The sequence below is a fragment of the Sander lucioperca genome, chromosome 19, assembly GCF_008315115.2.
Source record: "Sander lucioperca isolate FBNREF2018 chromosome 19, SLUC_FBN_1.2, whole genome shotgun sequence".
Classification (NCBI taxonomy): domain Eukaryota; kingdom Metazoa; phylum Chordata; class Actinopteri; order Perciformes; family Percidae; genus Sander; species Sander lucioperca.
This window is the reverse complement of record NC_050191.1, coordinates 22030684-22056278: the sequence shown is the minus strand read 5'-3', so window position 1 is coordinate 22056278 and position 25595 is coordinate 22030684. Positions and strand designations below refer to the sequence as shown.

Genomic DNA, 25595 nt, shown 5'->3' with positions numbered 1-25595 from the left:
CACACACATGTACAGTAGCCATACAGTAGTCATGAATATGACGCAGAGCGGTGACCACTAAAGTGTCTCAAGTTGTCTACAGTAGTTTGAGGTCTTTGAACAGGAAGCAAGAGCCTATCACTTTGCTCTTTTATCTTTTATACAGCTCTCAAATGGAATGGAGACATTCAATTTAATGTCTAAGGTCTGGTAGAAGCCAGTGACTTCCATTAACTCTATCCCTGTGAAGTAGTTGGTGAGGGGCGAGCATCAAAGAACTTTAATTATCCTGCCCTGCAGTAAGAGAGACAAAGTGATAGAACTGAGGCAGATAAAATAGAAATGTATACAGCAAAAAGAAACGGAGAGCGAAGGACAAGAAAAGAGGGGGAAAAAGTAGTGTATGGATTATCTGCCATAATATTGGCTGATCTGCGTGATTCGCTGCCATTTTGCTTTCGAAGGACCCTCAAGGATTTAAATTGCTTCCTTGCTTTCATTATCTGCTGTTTGATTGGATTGTGGAGCCCTGCTGAGGTGTGCCATCAGGAAGTAATGGGCAGATCTAGTTGTATTATTATTTTGATTTTGATTGGTTCTTCACCCTAAATAGAAATTCACCTACAAAAGGGGAATATATCCACAACTGTTATTAGCTTTGATCACAGCAACAAAATGGTAGACCCGAGCACAGACAAAGCATGTATGAACAAGCAAGTAAGTATTACAAGCAGGCAAATCATTTTAAACCCTGGCAAAGCACCAAAAGACGTTTTAGGAGGATATCATGTACCCTTTCCTATGAAATGAAGAAAAAGGAAAGCACAATTCTCCTTAATTCTTTTTCGTGGGCCAGCAAAGAGCGATAGAGGGACAGACATTTAGACGGAGTGGTGGAGAGGATGACGGTCTTTTGGGAGCTGGGCGGTAAAGGTCAGGGGCGGGGAGATGGCTCTAGCACAAGGACATAATTGGCTAGGCAGAGAGCCAGTCCAACACACACAAAGGTAGGAGATAGTGGCCTGTTGTAGCTAGAGGGGGGAATCGGAGCCTACTGAGGGAATTGGAGCAACTGGAGAGAAATGTGTAAAAGTCTTGACAAAGGTTGTTTGTTTCTTTGTTATTATTTCGGTGTTTGGTGTTTTAAGCCCCCAACGTCGTCTTCCAGGCAGCGCTGCATGGAAGGCACGAGGGTTAGTCAAGGGTTAGGGTTCGGGTTAAGGTTAGGTGCCTTGAAGTCGACGGTCGCAGTGCTGCCTAGGGTTAGGCAAGGCTTAGGGTTAAGTGTTAGGGTTAGGTGCCTTGAAGTCGACGGTGGGGGCTTAAAACACCATCAAGCCAATATTTCACTGTTGTCATTGAAACCTTAATGCAGTGGTTTCTCCTCTCTCCTGTGGCTCCTCTTCCCTGCAATGGCCGCAGACATCCAGAAATCCAGAAAGCCAGTTCCAACAGAATACCAATGCGCTTCAATGGTGCAATAACCATTCATCTGCAGTATGTATGCACTTTTATATAGAATCAAAAAAGAGTGCCCCAACAAGGGGGTTATTCATCATTAATGGAAATATTCTTTTTCATACATTATATAATTGTTTTATCAAGGACTTGCAGGACTATGTTGGCGCCTGCTGTCCCTTATGGCACTTTAGCTGTGCTCATTTGCAGTGACAATGGACAGGAGTTATGCGACCAAAACCATGACTACCACCACCGCCAGCGCACTCTTAAGTGCTCATCTTAGGTTTTATTCACGCGCATACAGTACATAGAAAAGCTCACATTGGAAGACACACACTTGATTACAGCGCCCCATTATGTCATGCATAATAATGATTGCTTCACTGCCACAACAAAGAGAAAAGGAGGAGGCAGAGAAAGCGAGAGAGATTAGGGTTAAGGGCAATGTTAGATGCCTATTATCAAAGATAATTCTAATCTTATAAGAAGTAAAGAATAGGTATATGTGAAAAAACATCCCTGGGTAGTAACGAATAGAAGTTGTTGGTTAGAAGGTGACACACAGGAAAAAGTGTGCTTTGGAAATATATATATATATATATATATATATATATATATATATATATATATATATATGGAGGGAAGGCAGGTTGGCCCAATCAAACTATCCACAGGCATTGATTCAATGTGACTGCAGTAAGTGGTTGTAAGTGAGGAAATAGTCAAACTCTCATTGGTCAGGACTTGGAGATAGCTATCTTAGGCTTGCACAAGTTGATACACTGTCAGCACTAGGGCTCTGCACTGGTCCGTTCCTGCACCCAAGGGTGCAATAGTGGGTCCTTCCGTCTTCCTAGTGTGATGTATCCTGGATAATGGCGACAGCGCAGCACAGTGAGCTATTTCCTCCCGGTCTGACAAGTCTTCGTTCATTGCTCAGCGTTCGATCAACCACTCAGAGTTTTAATTGGTTCTTGTGATGCTCCGCTTATCTGGGTGTAACGAATGATTTCATGCCTTAGTTGTGATGAAATCTTCCATCATATAGACAGAACAAAGCTATGAAATAGCCAACGCCTCTCCTCTTTTCATGTCTTTATCCTGTCCCATCCCCTTGTCTGACGCTTCTTCTCCTGGTGAAAGTGAGGAAGATGAAAAAGACAAATAGGCAGAGGAAGACAGCAGCGTGGTGAGCCACCTTTCTCATGGGAACTCTTTTTGCATCAGCATAATGTTTTATTGATTTATCGGCAGTGTGAGAATGATCCATTTATCCCTGCCTCCGAGAGAAATATGAGTGTTGTTGACTCGTTCTGGCTGAATAATCCTGGTATTAATCGAAGCCAAGGAGTGTCAAGATGAGGCTATTGGGCTGTTTGAGGTCTCTAGTAGGAGTGGCATCCGAATGAGGCCACTGGGCATGAGGGTAGTGACACGGGTTTAGCACAGAAGCCTCGATTCATCACATTGGGACAGCCCCAGCAGAGTCAAAACATCAGTTTGTAACCTCTAAACGCAAGCCTTTAATGGATTCCAGCGCTGTAAAGGAATACTTTATGCCGTTTGTAAACATTGAGTAATATAATGATATAATGATTTTTTTGGTGTGGTGTCGTGTTGGAGGATGAGTTAAATGTGGCATTTCAAGAAGCCCTAAGTGAAATCTAATATGCCGTTTGTTTAATTAAAACCCAGGCAGTGTTTTGGGGGCAGCAGATTAGTGCTAAAAGATCCAATTAAAGTGTTGGGTGATAAAGGAGCTCCGGAGCCTGTTGGGCCTCCACTCTGATAAGTGAAATACCTTGCAGCCAAACCTGATAGCGCTGATAGCATATAATGAGAAAGGACCCTTAGTGCAACACAGGTCCACTCACTATGGCTCCCGCTCCTGAAGCTCCCTAAATCTCAAAACCCAGACACACATACTTTAGTGCCATCTCATAGCACAGTCAGCATGTTTAAGAAAGAAAGAGAACTATTTAGAAGCACTGTGGCATCCCTCCTTTTCACTAAAGCCTGATTGCCATCGCGTTCTATGCAAAGATGCGAAAAAACAAACCACCATAAAGGGATAGAAGAGTTTTCTTTGGAGTTTGTTTGTTAGTCTAATCTCTCCCGCTTGGTTTTACAAGCTTGGATAACTGTCTAAATCTTTTATTAGATTCTGAAGAGGCTCAAACAACCGCAATCTTGATGGGATGAAATGGGGATATTTAGCATTAAACTGATGTTTTTTTTGTAACAGTAATGTCGTTGCAAATTACTCCCCATGAGTAGTAGTGCTTTTTCACCCATTTTTACACACAAACACAGCTGGCCAGAATGAGCAGGGCAGTTAGTCATAGGAGGCCTGTGTGGGGGATATTTCTGTGAGAGAATATTGTGATGGGTAATGGGATGTGAGGTTTCATAAATTCCCATTTATCTGTGTTTTTCCCCCCCTGTCAGCCAGGCACATTAACAGTTTATTTCCAAACACCACCCCTCTCCTTCCTGCCACCCTTAGTTACTATGCTGGAACCCTGTATCTCGCCTCACCGGCCCCTTCATCTCACCACAATAGAGCACTCCGCACCAACCATTAGCAAAGCAATCAGCATACTGTAATGTAAATATTTGCCTGAGGATATTTTATAAGGACCCACAGCCAACTGAACTGAAGTATGAGAGTCTCCAGATGAAATTTATACTTGCAGCAGCCTGCATATGCAAACATGCACCTGCACGCGTGCACACAAAAGCACCTGTATATCCATGCACAGCCATACACATACAGTGCTAAGTCGCTGGCACTCACCCAGTCAAGCATTTTCATTCTCTATCTAAACAACAGTTCCTTTTGTTCACAACAGTGAATGCCTCTCTGCCTCGATAGAAATGCCATCAATCTGAATAACTCCTATTGTAATCGCTGGCAGGGTGCTCATGGTGCACTTGATGGAACAAAATAAAAGTTTAAATTGATAAAGGTAATGGAAAATGTGACAGAACAAAAATGTTCTTCCCGAGACAGCTTTGATGTTTGATGTCAGGATTGCTCGTTGGGTAGATGTATACATGCTCTATTATGACAGAAAGATGCCTTCCAGTTCTATCTTTCATCCCAGCTCACTTCCTTGACATTTTTAGTTAAAATTTCCATTATTGTCAAATTATTTTTTTATCAAACAGAATATGTTATCCATGTTTTTGCATGGATGTTTTGAAATAATGAGTAGAATTTGAGTGTTGAACATCAGTGTTGGGGAGTAACTAGTTACATGTAATGGTGTTAGGTAATTTAATTCCAAAATAAAGGTAACTGTAATCTGTTACAGTTACTGGGTAGGGATGCACCGATCCGACTTTTTCGGTCCCGATACCGATGCCTGGGCTTTGTGTATCTGTCGATACCCGATACCGATCCAATACCGTTTATACCATATACCATTAATAATACACTGTATACCTTCCACCTTATACCTTCCTTCCACCATGTGGAAGAGACTAAAGGCACCAGACTTCCCTAACTAAACATACTTTCCTAACTAAGACAAAATAACATAGATGTAATGTATTGAATTCTTATTTATTTGTACACTCAGCTCTTCCAGCATGCGACACACGTGCGACAGAGGGAAAAAAAACTAACAAAACTGGATCGGCCCGTGGATCTGTTAATTTTTCCGATCCCCGATCCAGCTATTTTGTCAATATTGGGACCGATATCCGATCTTAACATCGGATCGGTGCACCCCTATTACTGGGTTTAGTAAAGTTTAATGCTAATCTGATGCTTTCGATTGGTTCTTGGTTTGAATTTGCAGCGCCAACCGTCTGACAGTTAAATTGCCTCTCAAGCTGTCTCAGAGTTGCCACTACAGATAGAAACGTGTTCCAGTGCTGGAAAATTTGAAAAAATACATTACATACAAAAATCTTATATGGATTCGAACATAACCGTGCAATGCAACAAATGTTTGCCAGGGGCCAAAATGCTATCAACGTTGAAAATGTCGATGTCCAACCTCAGGAAACATCTGCCGGTATGTAAGTTAAATTGGCTTACAGTTACTGCAAGCAGTCATATTAAATAAAGTAGGGAAGTAGTTTGACAGTACTCAGTGTTGAGTACTGCTGTAAGGTTAACACTGCCAAACATTTGAAAATTGTTAACAGTTGAAAATATGTATTAGAAATTTAGAAAAGTAATTCAATCTAATAAGTTACATTACTTTGATAAAGTTATTGACAAAGTTACACTACTGTTACATTTTAAATAGGGTAACTTGTAATCGGTTACTTATTACATTTCCAAAGTAACCTTCCGAACACTGTTGAGCATTGCAGAGTTCAATGGTAACGGTCAGTCTATTCCCAAATCTGCTCTGTGCTTCAGTAGCCTACTTCTATCCCATCATCCTCTTAATACTTCCTCTATAATTCAGTCAGGAACAGTCGGCATAGATTTAACCATTGCAACCAATGGAAATACAGTTATGATAATACTGTATAATACAGTTATGCTTGGCACTGATGGCTCCACTCTTGATAATGCTCCCTGGACCAGCTAAGCAGCATGCTAAGCTGAAATTGGGAGCACCATGCAGAACCCCCCCCGGGTAAAAAAAAAAAAAAAAGTGAGCCAAAAGAAAGACAGTGAAAACCATTTTAACCTTTGAGTCATGTTAGGACTCTGAACTAGGAAGGTGATGGCTAGGGTGGTGGAGGCAAAATGTTGCCAGCAGCGGTGAGTGAAGCAGCGTCAGTCATATTTAAAAGGACCGCCTTGAGAATGGCTGTGATTGGTGTGCGTCCGATAGGAATAATTCTATCAGCGGACGTATGACTTCTGTGTCCGGCATGAACTAAGGCTAAGATTAATTGAGTAAAAAATAAATTACAAATCAAATAAAAGTTGAACAAAAGCATCACAAACTAGTCACCTTCCATGGTGGGTGGTCCTGCCATAGCTCCCCTGGTAGTTTATATTCACGACCTTCCACTTCCGGGATTGGTCCGTTGCCGCCGGAAATTCTGTCGTAACTTTCTTTTCTTCTTTGAACTACCTATAACAATCTGGCAATCATCTCAGGCTGCTTCTCTGCCATTCAGTCCATCATACCTGGAATCAGCATCAGAACTCTCACTGGGGATCTACCTCCTCCTTGATGGAGCTTAGGGTCAAGTGGTGGAATTGGGGGTAGCCAGGTTGTGCACAAGATAAGAAAGGCTTTGATAAGAGGCAATTTTGAAATGCATACAAGAATGCAGCCGGTAAAGCTGTCGAGTGAGATTTTGAAGAATAGGGGATTGAAGTTTCATATGGTACTGTGTTGGTACACGTCGCTCTGGGTTCCGGTGGGGACAAATTATGGACTTGAAAGAGCTGCGTTGTAGTTTTCTTACTTTTTTCCTCATATTGTGCATAAATGGTTTGGGCAGATCACATTCAATGTAATATTATTCTACTCTTGCAGCCTCATGTGTTAAGTTGAACAGCCTTGCCACTGTATTTGATACAGAACATATGCCTTTTGTCCATTACACCAGACAGGAGAATATAACTGTATTGCCTCGGCCATCTATATACAAAGCAGTACAAATATACAGTGCATAAAGTTTCGGCAGAAAAGTTCAAATGTATGCGTTGCTCTTCTTGCATAGTCTGTGCTACTATTTATGCCTCCCTTGGCACAGTCAAACACATCCCTATCAGTATTCATATCCAACACCATAGTAAAATCAAGTCAGATCCGGATAGGCTCTGGGTGACTGTGGCACCTGTTGCCCTATTGGCTCAGCCCGCGGATTGATGTCTTCCCTTTGATGAAACAAGAGCTCATGTCTAGACTATACAATGGGCCCTGTCACCTTGCCTTTCTACTGCAACATATTTAAAGTGTGTAGGTCACTGAGCAGCTACATTTTTTTTTCTCTTTATAACAGAAATGGATTGCTTGCCTATAGGTAGATCTCCATATGACAGGAGCATTCATTTATTTATTATTTAATAAGCTAGACTCCCCAGGGTAGTGGAATACATTTCTCAATTTGGTGTCGAACCAACATTTTTTTTGGGAGTCCACGCTTTGTGCTAATGTATCGTCCCAGGGTAAGGAGAGAAAAGACCTGTTGAATGAAGACATGCCAAAATATTTTTTAATGATGCATTCTTGGTTCCTGTTTTGTCAAAAGTGTGTACTTTGTGCATTTGCTCATTTTCATGCATGCCATATGAGTCAAAATGTGTGCGTGCCTGGGCTGACGGATTAAAATAAGCTTTGTACAGAGGTTTTGCCTGTAGTCCTCGTCCCCGCTACCCATGCCACTGCAACAATTCCCCCATCCATTTGACCCACACAGGCAGATTTCCTTTGCCTTTCATGAGCTGTTGAAAGCCGCAGTTTCTTGCTTTAAATTTCTCGTCAGTTCAGCTAAGTACATCTTCAAAGGCAGCAACTGGGGCCGCCTGGTGTAGGTAAGGTTGAGGTATATGAATGAAAGATTGAGAGAAAAAGAAGAAGAACAGAGTAGAAGAACAGAGTAGAAAAAGAGAGAGACAGAGGGGAAAGATACACTTGGCAGCTTAGCTTCAAGGTATACACCTACTCACTTACTCTGCACACCAGAAAAAAATAGGCACACACTCTTATCCACATTGGATAACAGAATAGCATAATTGACATTTTGTTGTGCCAACACGTTCCTGGGAACTTTCTTCTTCCTCAGGGCATGATATCTATTTAATCAATTTGAATTGACTGAAAGTAGTCTACACACAAATTCACAAGACAACTGAACAACTCTTTTATCTGGCATCATGAGAGTTTTGAGACGTAAAATTGTGACCATAGGCCATACGAGGATGGGAAAACTCACCATAGAGTATGGAGGAACACACAAATACGTAAGCAAAGGTTTTCAAAAACTTGAACAGCTACATACACACTTACAGTATCAGCACATCCACACAGCTCACACACAGAAAAACAGCAGCAACATGGAGAGCTATTTTGGCTTAGCCTTTAATTAGGCCGACACTAAGACACACTGAGAGACCAGCGTGTTCCATGCCGCTGCCCTCCAAACTCCCCCAGGCCCTCTCAACCTCACCCCGGGCAAATTCAGCTAAGCCTTGGCCACTGATCAGCATACACAACCGCACACACTTTCACATAAGCTCACTTCATATTCCCAGGCTCACATGCAGATGTGCGCAATCTCCTCAAACACGTGCTCACTTGGCGTCTTTGTCTCGTCCTCAGTGAGACCCCTGCCTATCTCCAATCCATAACTCCCGCCTAAGTATTCCGTTAATTACAGCTTTCAAAAAGAACCCTTTACCCCTTGTCCGTCCCTTTCTGCCCTCTCATCGATTGCAACTCCTCTTGTTTATTAGTATATAGGCTGCGTGGCAGTGGCCTTTTAAGAATCTATCTCCGTTGCTACCTCCCTTTTGATAAAGAATTGGAAACAGATAACAGAAGAGGTGGTGCAGGACCGACCTCTCCACGGCTTTGTGGCTAAATGACTGAAAGGAGATGGATTGGGGCTCCACCGCCAATTTTTCCTGCCGTGGCTTGAGTCTCTGCTTTGTTTTGTCTCAGGCTCAGTGTCCTTGGAGCAGGGGATAGAACTACTGGCATAACCCCGGCAAGGTAGCTGGTCAATGGTGGAGGAAGAGGAGAAGAATGGGGAGGAGAGGGTGGAGGTGAATTGAAGACAGGGAGGGCATTAATTATATGGTTGACACATTCAATAGAGCGCCGAAGTCAAACCAGCTGCCGGAGGGAATTGGAAAACAGCAACTACAGAGTACCATTCCAATATCGAATCCCAGTTGCAGTGATAAAGACTGCCTCGGCCAGAGAGTGTGCCATCTATCTAGTAGTGTGTCTTTGTGTGTGTGATTTTCAGACCAAGAAAAGGAGTGAGAAAAAGAGATTATTGTGCATGTGATCTTAAATAGTATTCATGCATGCTAGGTATATTCAGATTAAAGGAAAACATATTTTGGAACTATTTTGGTGGACACATTCCCCACCCCCTGAAACAGTGTATTTTTTGCTCGACATAATTGGAGGACAGTCTGGTCCTTGCTGTATCTTGGTACCCTTCACTTAATAACCAACAGCAAATAGTTACTGTGACCGAAATGCAAAGCTTTGGTTCGTGTAGCTTGTTTCTTATGATTTGTAAAATGGTCTAACAATGGCAAATGTTAAGTGTTTATGTGGTCATGAGCCCCAATAATGATTTAAAAAAAATGGTGTGTTACATTCTAATCAACATTAACATCAGTAGTACAGTAAAACCCATATTTAAACCAGCCAAACATAAGCCAACGGATGTAGCAGCCACAAGGGTGTACTAGGCCACTACTGTCCGCCATTCACCTTCCATTGAAGTAAATTACTTCTGGTCTCCATTAATCCGACAATATGTGAAATTGTGCATGTAGCTTCATTGGGTAACAGCAAACTGCCAGACTTTAATGCTCCTTGGCATAGATTCGACATGTTTGTGGAGCTTTATACTGGATTAATGAACACCATTATTCCAAAACATATTCCCTCGTTCGGTACTTCAATAATAGTGGTGGATAGCGCTGTCTAACACCTTTGTCCAACATTGGGTTGATCTGGTGACTGTGTAGGCCAAAATGTATAATTGATATAATTTTCGTATGTGACGCCTCTTGTCCTGTATGAAAGCATCTGCGTTCGTTAGATTTCTCTCAGCTATTTAGTTTTTTTTCTATATTTGTCACCAATCCGTCTGCGCCATATGTAGGCTGCAATAATTATACTGTACATTACTTGACCTAACCTATGTATTTGCAGAATGCATCAGACTTGCACTTACTTAAGTTAACTTTCATTACTTCTCAGATTGATTGATTTCCGCCTGAAGTCTCACCTGTTGTTTTCCAGCGCCCAATCTCTGCTCATCTCAGTCACTCAAAGTCAACTTGTCAAAGACCTTTACATGAAAACTCTCACTTCCCTCTGCCTGGAATAATATAGCTGGAGCCTCATCAGGGTTACAGAGGTGCTCGGTGGTACACACGGGTGAAGCCCCGCAGAGAGATGTATTGTCTACAATGTCATAGTCTCGCTTTGCCAGACCTTCCTCCACCAGCGCTGCGGAGGAGGGTCTGGCTAGTCCACACAGCATTCCGGGATGGGAGAAAAACGTGCTCTGGTTTATTGGCATTTCTTTAAACCAATCACAGTCGTCTTGGGCGGCACTAAGCACTGCACGGAGTGGAAGGTTGAGGAAATAGACTAACAATGTCATAAAGCCACAGTATTCTGTTCCAATTTGATGAATAACCATTACCATGTGCTGATTGCTTCCGTAAAAGAATGGCAATACTTAACTGTGTACCTAAAAGGTTGCACTGCATGTCACTCTGAAATAAGAGCTACCTCGTCAAAACCAATCACTTCATCAAGGTTGCCATTTATGGCAGGACTCACAGGGCTTAAAGTATTCCAGCACCGCGCCGGATCTCCGGCGTGCTGCCGTGAGGAAACAAAAAACACTTGGATGCGGTTTAATATTTTCGAGTCAATTGATTTCACCTACCAGTCATATGAGAGGAACGCAGCTCTAACTAACGCAGGGCTTAAAGTACTCTGGCCTGGTGCCGGATTTCTGGCGTATGACTATTTTAGAAAAATAAATAAATTGAAAAGTCCACATGTAATTTGTTTTTGATGCGCTTGGTTTAACCAATCATCGAACTTCCACCTACCAGTGAAACGAGTTCTAGCCAATGTAGAAATATATTGTGTTAAGAATAGAATGTCTTGAACGCAAAGTAGGGCGGGTCTTTGACGAAAAGCGAGAGTGCGGTGTGATCTCCGTGGTAATGCGGCTAAAAAAAAATGGAGGCGCTGGGCATGAATAGAGGACAAGAGGAAAAGGGTGGAAACGGGAAGGTGTTTAGCACTTGGTGCCTCAAATTGAGGGAGCCGGGTGTTTACTTCTGCAGCGTATGTTGAAGGAATATATTGTACGGCAGCAGCGGTAAGAAAGTGCTTGCTAGTCATTAGATGCTAGTCCCAAAGCTTTGGTCCGTGCACTCTATCATACGAGTACATTACCGGCAACGACCGCTGCGACTGCGCCTTGACTGACCGACCGTGTTTGTGATATAAACAATACATGTGTGCACGTTCATAGCGGAACACGATTTGTCATTAACGATGGCCACTGTGTAAAAGCTATCTGAAGCCCAAACTGCCTTGACAAAGCTGTCTGTTTGGAATCCGCATGGCAGGTATTTAAACATAACGGCCTTGTCCCAGAGTTTAGACGTCTAGCTATATGAAAAGCTAAACAATGCAAAGTGTTTAATAAATGTACATGAAGCAACTAATATCAACATGGACAAAATCATGAATGTACTAATTCTCTTTTTTGATGATGACCTGGCCAAAGTAACAACACAACATCTAGAAGTTTTGTTTTCACAGTGATTCATTGTAGGATTATGATATTATTGCATTATGTAAATCTCCATTGACTCTTAATTCAACATATGGTTGGAAGAAGTAAGAATTGATCCAAAACTTTTTATTTCTTAAAAATTATGACTTTTATTATTGTGTAATGTAAGAAGGACTTTAACTGTTTTGCCAGTCAAATTAACTTTAATGAGTGCATATTGCACACTGTGGACCCCCCCCCCCCCACTCCCACCCTTCCAAAAAAGGTTTCAGGCTCAGGATTTTTTTTCACTTTAAGCCCTGGACTAAGCTTTAAGTGGAGTGTTGTTCTGTGAGAAAAGCAGTGCGACAGTGAGCTCTGCCTTAAATGTTACTGTGGAATTGAAGTCCTTGGCTCAGAGGAAGGCGGCTGAGTAAACTTCTGAAAAGTACAAACTTGATTGAGGGTTTTTTTGCTGTCTCACGCTCCAGCCTGCACTCTGTATATGTGTGTTTTTGTGTGAGAGTTTAATAAGTGGGAGGTGCATTGCAATGCACATATAAGTATTTCTGTCTGTCATTAGCGGGGAGGAACTGCTTGTGAGTTAATCAGTGAGATGTAAAGGTGTTTGATGTCAGTAGGGTTGGAGACAATATCAGGTTTGTCACAGACATTGGTCGCTAGGATGTGGGGTTGCTATGCCAACCGCAGGCACAGCTGGTGTAGCTTTGGAGAAGACAATGAAGCTGTGTTTCAGCGGGCAATTATCAAATTCAGACAAGGAAGGAAAAAAGGTCACCAGGCATGTTTATTCACAGTTTGATTTTGATTTTAAAAAAAAGGAATCTGTATTGTCAGCTTGGTTGTGTTGTTTGTTTTCCACTGTGATGAAGAGCCATTACTGTGCATATTACGTTCAAGTACTTTTCTATTTGATGTTGTCAATATCAAAGGGAAGATTAGCCCTGCTTCATACAGTACAAGACTCAGATTTCTTTTAGCAACCGTCCGTCCAGCTCTCTAATCCATATTTTTCAAAAAATCTGGTGGGCATCTGAGAGAGATTCTCAAGTTGTTATATAAACGAGTCTACCTGTAATTGAATTGTCGGTAGAAATAATGATTTGACAGGGACGACATGGAAAAGTAAGGCTCGCTCTCTCCTTCAGCTTGTAACATTTTGTTTGTAGCTGTCAGCTTCCATTTAAAATGGCAATGTCTGTATGTGAGGGCAGACTATATGCGGAAGTGCCGCCTTAATTATCACTTCCCACATTTGCAGACTTTCTGTTGAAGCCAGCTGAGGAGGAGAGAGGCAAAGAAGTTACAGAGCTGTCTGTGTCATCAGTGCTTGAAAATAACACCAGCTACCTTCTGTTGAGCAAATATTTGAGCTGGTTGTTGGTGTGGCAAAGGTGGCAGCCAGTTTGACAGATAGTCAATCCATCTTGACTTATTACATTCTGTACACAACTAGTCCGAGGCAAACAAACCGAACTAGCAAAATTCATTTGCTGCTGTGGTTTGTTGACATCTTGTGAAAAATAACCCTGCAGCACTATCTGCTTCACTGGAAGAGCATGCTCTTTATTCAGCCAACACATTTCAACACAGGACCTTTATCATTCTATAGTAAAAAAGAAGAAAAAAGCCTATATATACCTGTTCTCTATAACTTGGCTGAATCTTTATTTATCTGATAAGAACTAAACACACAAACATTTAGAGGAGACCGTACTCCAAACAGCCAAATTTCAAAATAAAAGTACCGAACAAAATGTTACATAAACAGTATAAACTACCACACAGTCTCAAAATAAAATCGTAAAAATAAGCATAAGGTAAGGTGCAATATGGAGTTTTCTTGTGAACAAATATGTATTTACATTTAGCATTACTCACCAAATGCATAACCCTAACCCCTCAACCCATACCCTGAGGTCTTGCAAACATGTTGAGCACATTTCCTTTTTTTGTTTTACCTTGTAAATATGTATTATAAATTATGCATTTTTACTATTTTCTTAACCTTTTACTTGCTTTTGCACGATTTTTATCCAAGCACTTTACTACATATACCAGCACTTATTGCTATATACTGTGTGAATTTCTTGCGTGTTCTCACCAGCACTTTTTTGTTATATACATTAGCACTTATTTTTGGATTGTGTGAAATGTTATGGATTTTTATAATTTTTCTATTTCATGAATTTCTAGTTGTTAGAATGGCCCTCATTGACTTTTTAACCTTTACCACCCCTCTGTGTGTGCGAGCACCTACGATAGGATACAGCCTTTTTTTTTTAAACCGTACTTTTTCTATGTAAAAAATGTTATTTCAATTTTTAAAGGCCTGGGTGCACCCCTGCTGGGTTCTCACATGCTCGCGCACACAGATAATCCTGTGGTCCCATGGAACCCTAACTGGATCTTGAACCCCAGCCTCCCAGGTGAAGGGGCAATTTCTTTTGGATTTCTCCTCAGCCCCAAATTGGCTTTATCAATACCAATAAAAGAGTTCATCGTGGAATGTTTGGCCTCCAGAAATGTGTGGACACTGGGTGTTTTCTTCTACTTTTAATGGATCTCTTGTGTTCTATGATCCTATCTTTTGGTTGACTTTCAATTTCACCCATGATCGGATGAGTAAAGCTTGTTGTGTTCCTTGTGACTTTGCAGCTGACGCAATTTCCACATTCATTGACATCCCCAGATGGAAAGGACAACGCACAAACCAAAGCCAGTTTTGTAATGCAGTGTTTGTACAATCTAAACTTTCCCGACTCTTTGGTCCAAAAGAAGGCAAGTTTGTAAAAAGTTCAGAATGAGTAAATGTGACCAACTGGGGTTTGAGTCATAAAGGCCTTGGGATGAGATCAGTGGCTGAGCTTGTTGTGTTGTATTTGTGCATGAGACGGGGGAGAGACAGAGACAGACTGGCAGACAGTGAGGAGCAGAGGAGTTCTGGGCTCTCCTCGAAGCCTTGGCAAAGGCAGGCAGGCTGCACTATCCTCTGGGGATGATTCAATTATAAATGATGCTTCCTTTTGGACCCATCTTGGAATCCCGTATTCTTTAGGAGATCTTCTTCACTTAATCCTCAGCAGGGTTTGGTGTGGCCCGTCTCTGAAGTGGTATGCCTCACACACAATGTGTGTCATGCATTATGAATGATGGGAAGGAGACACTCATGTCCTAATTTCGCCCAGAGCAGTGTGAACATCAACACTGGAACTGACAGAATACTAATTTTTGCCATAGAAAGGAGCAGGATTGAGTCAGGTTTTACAGAGCTTTAGTGTCCCAAACATTTGTGTGTGTGTGTTTACGCCATCTCAAGCTGACGTCTCTCCACCTTTTCTGCCCATCTTTGTCTGTCTGTCTCTTCCTCTTCTACCTTGTATCCTTCTTCGTCTCTCGTACCTTCTTCCCTTTCATCTCTCTGCAAAGTCTCTCTCCCCTTTCTAAACATGCTACTGGTGACAGCGTGCAGCATTAAAGTCAGCAGACAGGTCTTCTTTGTAGCCTCTGAAATCCTCTTCAGACCCCCTTCCCTCTTTCTCATCCTCTTCCTTTTCCAACCAGAGAGAATAGGAGCTGACATCTCCAGAGAACCGAGAAAAAAACCCATTTAAAGCCCTTCCTCTCTGTCCCCTCGCCGCTATAACAGAGAAGAGTGTCAGTAATGCAGCAGGAGGGGAGACAGAGAAAGGAAGGGGAGGGAGGAAGAGAAGGGTGAGACTGGCTATCCGAGTTTCGCAGTAATGAGGGGAGAGTTGTTATGGCTCACCTTCTGCTGCTCTAGTCTGTGTGCGTGTGTGAGTATTTTCACTTGTGTACTCACATTTGCGCCTTCACAGTGTTACATGAAGCTGAAGTGAGGATACATGACTGCTTTGTTAATAGGTGTCTGTGAGTCGATCTTCCTGTTCTTCTGTAGCAATCTGAGGATGACATGCCTGTGAGTAAGGAACCAATGCCTTTTCCTGTTTCTCCGATAGGAGGAGAGGGGATGAATATCTCAGGCTCACATCTACAGTACGCCACTTGACTCTCTCTCTCTCTCTCTCTTTCTCTCTCTCCCCATCTGCGTTTCTCTCACGTTCCTCCATGTCTTTCCTCCTTCCTCGTGCAAAAAGTGACTCTTCCACCACTCTCCCCTGCTCCCCCTCTCCACCATCTCCCCCACTTCTGCCTCAGCAACACGATACAGATGGCAAATCAAGCTGTTCATTGCGGAAATATGTCAAGTATGTCCCCCGCCAGTAAAGGGTGACAAAAAAAAGATAAGAACTTTTTTTGATTGAGTCATCTCACCGTGTACTGCATCGCTGGAAGTCATTGCACCTCAAGGGTTTTTGAGCCCAATCCAATTACATACATTACACATTAATTTCAAGCTACAGGGAAGAATTGTTGTGGAAGACAATAATCCTTTAACAGTTGGCTAGTTCATCATGCTAGCTAGGATAGTCCCAGGGATAATATTAAAGCGAGGGATGCATTTTATCTTCCCAACAGGAGCAGTAGTGGTTAGGTATAAACCATGGAAAAGGATTGGCAAATAGCATCCTGTGGGCCAGGGAGTGCACCGAGTTTGGCGACCTCACATAATTCCCAATTTCAACCTGAGCTGAGATGTAATTAATCAGAATAAACAAAACACTTGTGTGGGTGTGCAGAATCTTTAATATATCTTACTATATAAAATAAGATGATTCTTTATTGATTCCCAGAAGGTAATTCAGGTGTTGCTGCAGAACAAGACAGAAATAAGTACAGATAAATATAGATTCATGTAAAAAAGAAAATAGAGGTATATACAACTAACGGGTACAAGTAAAAAATGATAAGTAATGAAACTAAGTAGGGCTACACAAAATATCGCAAATTTATCGTTATCGCAAATGTTGATATCGAGGTACACGTATCGAAAAGACAGCTTGAACTGCAATAAATGATAGCCTGTTACATGTGCCATGCATTCACACTCTGCATGTCAATATATTCGCTACTGACTGAGGTGGTAAAGAGCATGGATGTGAACATATAGATCTTGGATTACGTGAGGTGTTAGCCAGCAAAGCAGAAAGTCACACTGTACATTTGAGTATTTGTTATAATTTTATCGCATGTTCTCCTGATATCGTGCAGCCCTATTACTAAGTGTTGTCTGTATTGATATAGCAAAATAAAATCATAATACAGTATATTATATGATGTGGTAAGACAGTATAACCTACAGCAGTGCACTGCTGTGTGGACAGCTCCTGGTGCTGAAATGAGCTTTTCTAAACTTAGCATATAAATGACAGATGACATTTCTTTAATTAAAGAATACCATATCTGGTTAATTGAACCTGAAGAGAGTTGAGAGTAGAGCGTTTCTCAAGCAGAAATGTTGCAAGATTTTATTTACTAAAAGCAAGAGGACACAATGGTCAAACATTGGTGTGTAAGTCAAATATGACAAACATGTATTTCTACCTGTTATTTTTCTATCTGTTTATTTAGTAAGGCTGTTGTATTAGACTGTATTCGTTTTAGCTAGGCGTACCTAATACACTGGCAACTGAGCGTTCAGTTACAACGATTAGTCGATAAATCAATGGGTCGATCGTCAAAATAATTTTTGATAATAGATAAGGTGTTTCGGTAATTTCTACCTTTGTTTGACATTTCACAGACTAAAGAGTCAATACATGAAGAGAATATTTGCCATATTAAGCTACAATGAAAGGTTTTTGGTTGCAGCCCTTCATACCAGCACAATATGTTCTTTCTGATGTGCTGCCTGTTGACATTGGTTGTTTCCCGTCACCTGCACACCCTCTGCCCTGGCACCAACAACTGACTCCAACAAAACTGTCAGCACTAAATCTCACTGCAGCAGAGAGGCTTTAGCTTCTCTTGGCATTGTTAGGCAACTGTAGCACAAATACTGTACAACCACTGTAGTATTTGACTGCTCAATCCCAGCGTGTGGAGCTGCTGCCCAGCGGCTTAGACTGGCTTCTTATTATCCTGGCTACTGGTGCTGCTCTGCAGCCCGAGCAGCAGCGGCAGCAGCAGCTACCTGAACCTCTGTCTTGCTTTTTGCTAGTGCTAGTGGGTTCTGGCTCATAAAGTTAGAACATGACTCTGACAAAATGTTATACAATGTAGAGTAACCCGTACAATCCTCTGTGCACACTGTGTAGACAGGGAAATAACTTTCTAAGCTATAATCGCAGGCTGTGTTGTGGTATTGCCTAGCTTTCGGCAAACTTTTGACATTTGTTTAAGTTTGCAAATAAAGGTTCCCTTCCAACGATCATACCTGATACAAAATCATACCATACATATACATTTTAATTACAGTAGGGTGAAAATATTACTGTTTAAAATATCAATTTTGCAAAGGGTAAATCTTAGTGACAAACGATAAACAAATGTGTTCCCATTCCCAATTCTGTCTGTATTTCACAGCGTATTTGCCTGCACATATATCATAATACAACTCAGGCGTCTTTTACTTTTCACAAGGTACGCTCTGTCCATGCTGTCTCTGTTTTTCTTCCTCTTCCATTAGCCCTGGTTTTTGGCGCGTGAATCCATGCAGTGTGGTAATGCTTCAGCTTATTATAACGGGGAAACAGACAGTGTAAATCATTCAAGGCTGGCTGTTTTCTTTACATAGCCATCCTTTACAACACACTGCCCTTCATCAATCATATTCTGCATGTTGTTCAGCGTTGTTGATGAAAGATGGGACACATGGCCACCATGTGTTTTGACAATGTAGAGACACATATAAACACACACAATGTGCATTGTGTGCATGTATGTCATAGGAATCCATTAGATTATTACATCCAACAGCACACATTCACCAACATAGACATCTATAGTACTTTAGCCATTTGCTGTAAACTTGCTTCTGGCAGCTGATTGAGGATAGAAGGAGAGAGAGAGAGCACTCAATCATCTGTCTCGTCCCTCTTTCTATCCCGGGGGGAAGAGGCAACAGTTGGAAGTATGAATTATGAAATGATAAGAGGTTGTAAAATGGAGATAAATCCCGGTGATTACACTGCTCAGTATCTCACAATTCGATTCCTCTGTCAATGATTCTTTATTGTGGTTGTGTGAAGGACAGCAGGCCTAATAATTCCCCTCGTATGAAGCACGGCAGGGGAAAGCATTGTGATGATAGAGTTCTTTTGAACGTGATTGAGGAGGCAATTACATTTTGCATCTCGCTTTCAGGATTTATTTTTTTTAAGGCTTCTCTTTCTTTTCCTCATTCTCCGATGGCAGAGAATTCGACCACATCAAACCGTGTTTGTCTTCTACTTCCATCCCCTGGGGTGCAAGCGCTGCAGAAAGCCCAAGAGATAACAAGGGGAAAGACATAAAAGCACATAAACAACACACACCAAGGAGAAAGGAGAGGGCGTGTGTGCGCTTGTGGATGTGTGTGCATGAGTTAAGACTCGTAGATGTCTATGCAGGTGACTTTGAGCATGCGTGTGTGCATGCATACTTACACAGAGAGTTAGAGTTTAGAGCATTTACCCAGACTGCGGTTCTGTGCCTCGTAGGGTAGCTGGCAGTGGCACCTTTTTCTTTTTGGCTGGCCTTACACACATGCACATACAGGTACATGCACATGTGTACACGCACACCACCTCATCCAGCTTCCACTAGAATAAAAAAAAGAACTTTTGACCGCCGCCTCCCTGCAGCCTGTGCAGTTGGACAGCCAGTAACAGTCATTTGCTGTAGGTCCTCTGCCAGCTGCCTCTAAACAGAGGGTTTTATCACAGCATGGTGTGAAGACTCAATACAACCAATTACCCAGTTCTAACAGATGTGCGCCATGGCAGCTGCTCTGCTCTTTTTGCTCTTATAGATAGCATTATTGCCTAGTTCGCTAAATATGTACGTGAAAGATGAGGGGAGACATTGTGCAAACATGTCTGTAAATAATCAATGTAAATGTTTTTCACTTTTTTTTAATCATCATACTGTACGCTGAGCTGGAACAGAGGCTAAACAGGAAATCTTGTTTGCTCCACTCAGATTTCTCCCGCTGGCCAAGTCTGTTGAAACTGGTGACCTTCCGTCATTTCTGGCTCTGTGTGAAAATACCATCCTCCTCCTTTTTCTCTTTTTCTTTCCTCTAGTTGGGTAATGTCACGTGGGGGCCTGAAGGACAGGACATAGTTCTGTTGCGCAGACAGGTGTCCTGACCTTCTGTCTGCACTCCCACGCCTCAGGGGACCTCTGTGAAATAGAGGCCAAGGCTTTGACCTAGTCTCTCATCTACAGTTTGTCTCTAAACGGAGGCACACTGCAGATGCAATGAATCACAACTTTTCAGCCTCATATGGAGGTATTATGTTTTTATTTTATTGTCAACCATCAAAGAATAATCAAAGAAAATCAATGTTGCTCATCATTTCTTTCAGAGGGCTCCCCATCTCCCCTCCCTTCACTCACAAATCAATAGTGCACCCATATGCTACAATTAGATCTCAAATGGCCTCCCTCCAATACCCACTGGCCATGGCAAGATTGCATTATTCAAGTATGGAGATGAAAGTCCCCTCTGATCCACCAAAATAACATCTTGTGCAGTAATCTGTTTGTAGATTTGATTCCTTTGATGATATTTCCCCTGTAGTTGGCTTTTCACCAGGGCATCATAGCTGTGAAAGGCATGCATGTTGAATGTTTAATTTTCTGCTGTTCTACTGGCATGATGGCAGTAAGTTAGTCCATCTGTGAAAGAATGCCATGAATGACCACGAGAGCAGATGAAAAGTCTACAGTAAAGTACAAGAAACAAAAGAAAGGGACACAGGAAGCAAAACAGCAAACTTTGAAGAGGATTTTCACATTTTCCGGTACCGATGCCAATACCGTGACATTGATACCGGTTCCTAAACAATAGTTTTTTTGATACCAATCGAAACCTTAGATATTGAAATTGGGTATTGAATGACGAGGCATTTTTCGATACTTAAGAGGCAATTCGGTAGGTGCCTAAAAAGTATTGAATGCGGTACCCAGCCCTATGTTGAACTGTTACCAATTTAATTCAATTCAATTTTACGTATAGTGTAAAATCATAACGGAAGTTATCTCAGGACACTTTACAGATATAGTAGTTCTAGATCACATTCGATGATTTACAGGGACCCAACAATTTGATCCAAGAGCAATTGCACCAAGTGCAGCGGAGAGGAAAAACTTCCCTTTAACAGGCAGAAACCTCGAACAGAACTTGGCTCTCGGTGGGCGGCCAGATATCAGAGATGCACAGCAACTACAATAATGCCTAACTATACTAAATATAGAAATATGACTCATAATAATTATAGCAGTGGATAAGCAACAAAAAAAAAGCTGTCCACGCCCAATACTTTGGCACACTCAGTTAGAGATCCTTCTTCTTTAAAGGTTGTATTACTCAATGAGCCAAGTTATTTCCCAGACAATGAAAGACATTATTTTCTCTTGCACTCTTGCCCTTTTAATTACATGCGCATTTTAAAAGGTTTTTGCCAAAGAACTAATGTGAGATCTTTTTGCTAATGTAGAGTACGCACTGCTGGAAAACAGTGAAAGCAATATGTGTTGATTTATTGTATTATAATGAAGAAAAGCTCCTGCCTGTTTTTTTTTTTTCATTTTTTTCATTCTGTTTTCAGTTTAACTGATTTTTAATACTGGGTAAAAAAAAATTTAAAATCTTGAAAAGACTATTATTTATTAACAGTTTCGGGCAGGTTAATGCCCAATGAGGTGTTAGTTGAAGTAAATGAGAGTAGCCATCCTACAATATGCTGGCAAAGGTCAAATATGCCATTGCTTACCCTCTCTATCTAATTAGTTTCCGTGCAACGTCGCTGAAATTGAATTATATTCATGCTCCTTATATCCACTTGAGTGGAAAAGCCCTCTCGTCTGGTGAAGCCCTTTTGATATGAAGGGAAATTATTCAGATGAAACTCTTGACCTCGGGAGTTCAGCCTCGCTGCTACAATTCTTCATTCCCTCACAGTTACTCATAGTTCATTTAGTTCTTTTTCTCAGTTGAAATCAAGATGTAAGATGAGTATCAGAAATGACATCTTAAACAGAAAGAATGCATGAATTGCTATGCAGTGGACTTCCTCTCAGTGTGGACATAACAGCCGGTGCAGTCTGGGCCCAGCAGTTTTTTTTAGGGAAATGTACTACATTTCGGCATTCTCAGGTTCTCTCTCTTCTCTGTACTTGTGCGGATCATCACCCACTTGTGTGATTGCCTGTGAGAAGGCATCGTGTTTGTGTGTCTGCACACGTGTTTGCACACTTCTATACTTCACCATGTACATTTGTGCCTCCGTCAGCCTGCCCGTGTGTGCGTCAGTCGCCGCGCGTTTGGCCGCCTGTGTGTGTTTCATGCCGAACATTGTCTTCTTGAAACACTAAGCAAATCTCCTCAATGTGATAATTGGCTCCCCGGGGTGCTTGTATCTTTGCTGCTCATCATCGTCATCCCCTCCAGAAATAAAAAGAGAGCGTGTTAGATGAGATAGGCGAAGTTTGCCGGGGAAACTGATCCCAAGTCTGCCTGAACTCTTTTTGGCAAGAAAAAACTTTGAGGCAATGAGACAGCGGGGGCCAGATCCGGTGCAACCTGGCTGCAGGCTGCTATCTGGTGTCTTCACGGCACCGGGGCCTTGTTTTGTCAGCTATGATACATGATAAATGATGCAAAACATCAGCTTCAATTGCTGCAATGTCATTGAGAACAACTGGGAGATTTTATTGAAAAAAAACTGAAATCTCAAAGGGAGTCGCCTGTGTTAAACCAGCCATGTATGGTTATTAGTTACAAGAAGTGAAGCAGTTGTTTGAGGCTCGGGATGCTTCACTTGTTTAGGGGTTTTTTCATGTCGCATAGACGACCTTAGTTGGTGGCTTGCATTGCTGGCACCTGGGCTGTGTAAAATGCAGAGCTGTTTGTGCGCCTGAAGGCAAATAGAGATACTCATCTGGTCGATAGAGTCCCCCCCTCTCTCTTACTCCCTCTCATCCATATGTTCTTGCAGTCTCCAGGGTATTGTGGACCACATAGCAGATTGTTGGCCGCTTCATAGGGGAAACAGTGAGACAGCTGGGCACCCATCACAAGGCCAAACAGATGTTCAGGTGACTTAGAGAGGAAGTGAATGGAAAAGAGAGGAATGACGGGGGGGGGTGAACAGGTTATGTGGAAGATAGGGATGCAGAGAGGTATTGGGAGGCAGAAAAAAAAATGAATTTGAAATTAGACTTCATTAGCAATCCCCTGTCAGCCTCTGAGGTGGGTCAAATGCTTTCTACTATCCTTAGGCCACAGGAGTCTGTTTCGTCTCCCATATTGATTCGCCCACCAGTGTCTCTGCTATAGGTCTAATGCCTTTGATCTCTTGATTATCTTTTTCCTAAATGTGGACGAGATGGCTAAGCAGCTCAAGGATTCAGTGCTTTAATTCTGACGCACCCTAGGGAACATTCAGAAGTTAGAATAAAATCCGGCCCTGCAACCAAAAAATGAAACTTTTCTCTTCTTTTTTTTTCTGTTCCACGTGATGATAGAAAAAGGAGATCCACAAACAATTTTCACAGAGCCCGTGTCTCAGGGCCAAGATTGATCCAATCAGAGCCTCTAATCTGACACAAATCTGCATAGTGGCTGATGTAATAACAAAAATCTCCATTATGGTAAGCTTCTCTACCCCCACTGGTACCAAGGCCCCTTTTTTCTATACTGCATTTGTCAAATTAAACCAGACGAAGGTTCTTCGATTTTCCCCCCATCCCACCCCTTCTCTTCTTTCTTGTGCCAGCCTTTGTTCTTTGGTTGCAGGTCTCATATATAATACATGAGGATTGGGAGACTTATCCGGTTCTGGCCATACTGGCTGTTATTCCCTGGAAAGGGGCTATATTTAAGAGTTGGATAGGTCATAGATGGCGCCAGGGGAGCTGATGACTTCTACCCAAAAGGTGGTGGCGGCTGAATACCATTAAAAAACCTAAAATAGAACTCTACACAATTACATTGTAGCAGTGCCAAAGTAGCTGTAAAGGAATTACAGCAGACTTAGCCCTTAATGGAGGTTTGGATCTAGTTTTGTCTTGTTGCTGACGACACTGTGCTCCCTAGTGTCTAGTTACACTATGTTTGAACATCACCGAAAAAAGAAGTTTACCCTTTACTCTTTTTATCTGCCTTTATTTCTACTAGAATAAATCTAATTCCTGACCTTTTTTTTTTTTTTTGCTTCTCGTGTTTCCACAGCTGGCACCACCTATATATTTGGTAAAGGAGGGGGTCTGATCACATACACATGGCCCAATAATGAGAGGCCAAGCACACGGACGGACCGGCTGGCGGTGGGCTTTAGCACCACCATCAAAGACGGCATCCTCGTCCGCATCGACAGCGCCCCACGTCTGGGTGACTACATCATGCTCCACATTGTAAGTACTCATGTTTAACACCTTAATATGGCATTCACTCTACTGAGTCATTTTTATTTAATTAGATTTAGGCTAAACATCTGGTTCAAGCTAATTAGGAACAGTTACATATCTATTTTAGCTCCTATACATTACAATAAATGAATAAACCTACGCTTTTGTTATTGTTGTCCAGAAGCACTTATATGTTTCTAGCATTACAACCGAGATGATGACCCCAAACACCTGTGAGTCATTGGTCAAGGTTTACATATTGCAGTCTTCAGGCCATATTCAGCTCATCATGCTCAAACTGAGTTATACAAACAGGCTTTTATGGCAGATCCATAAAAGAAAAAAAAAATAGATAACTTACCCCCTGCTCCAAGTCTCTGCTTACCATCCTCTTCCAGAATAAACCTACTTCTCCACCACATTCAAACTGACTCCCAGCATGAATAATGGATGGGGCCTCCCCATACATATGCAGCCTGTTCCCACGAGTTGGCATTCTTGGCCAGTCGACGGTGCATCCATGCAGCATCTTAATAATCTCACTCTGAGACCTTGTGTTAGACTCGTTTACATAAGCATCAAGTATTTAAACTATCATCAATGGGAGCTGATGAATGCAGAGCGTCAAATCAGTGCAATTTGGGGGGGGGTTGTGGAGGCAGCTGTGGTTGGGGGAGGGGGGGGGGGGTGCTGCTGACGCCATGCGAAAAAAGATGTGATGAGGAGGAGCTACAGTTGCTAAAGCAGATTGAAAGTCTTTTTCTTCTTAAAGAGCTCCCCTCATCTCCCGAGTGCCGGCCATGTGGTGCAGAAAAGCAGCCATCTGCTCTGCAAAGATGAGGGCCAACAACAAGCAGTTTGGAGCTGCCTTTACAGTATACAGAGATAAAGTCAAGGTGTGTGTGTGTGTGTGTGTGTGTGTGTGTGTGTGTGTGTGTGTGTGTGTGTGCGCGCTTGTGTGTGTGCGTGTGTGCGCATAGGTGAGAGAGGAAGTGGAATGGTGTGGATAGAGAGAAAATGATAAAGATGTACAGTAGCAATGTGGAGAGATGCATTTCTACATCCCTAACCTACTGAGTAATTGCAGGAACCCCTAAAGGAAGGAAAAGGAATGCATTTTTAATTCAGTTTTTTTTAGATATCACAGCACAGCTAGCCAAGCAGGGTTTCTCTTATAATTTGGCTGTGAGTTGTTGGGCGGGCGAATATCTTCATTTCTCAAATATCTTGGCGCTAAT

At 42.1% G+C, this 25595-nt stretch overlaps 1 protein-coding gene across 20 annotated transcripts in view; it reads left to right on the top strand.

Moving 5' to 3' along the window:
- The window catches only part of nrxn3b (neurexin 3b), a 326116-nt gene that overhangs the window by 218447 nt on the left and 82074 nt on the right, over positions 1-25595 (top strand). For all 20 annotated transcript variants that reach the window (XM_035995714.1, XM_031287986.2, XM_031287985.2 and 17 more), the window contains one exon: positions 24182-24363. In XM_035995714.1, the coding sequence (XP_035851607.1) occupies positions 24182-24363 (182 nt within the window). The remainder of the gene's footprint in view (positions 1-24181; positions 24364-25595) is intronic.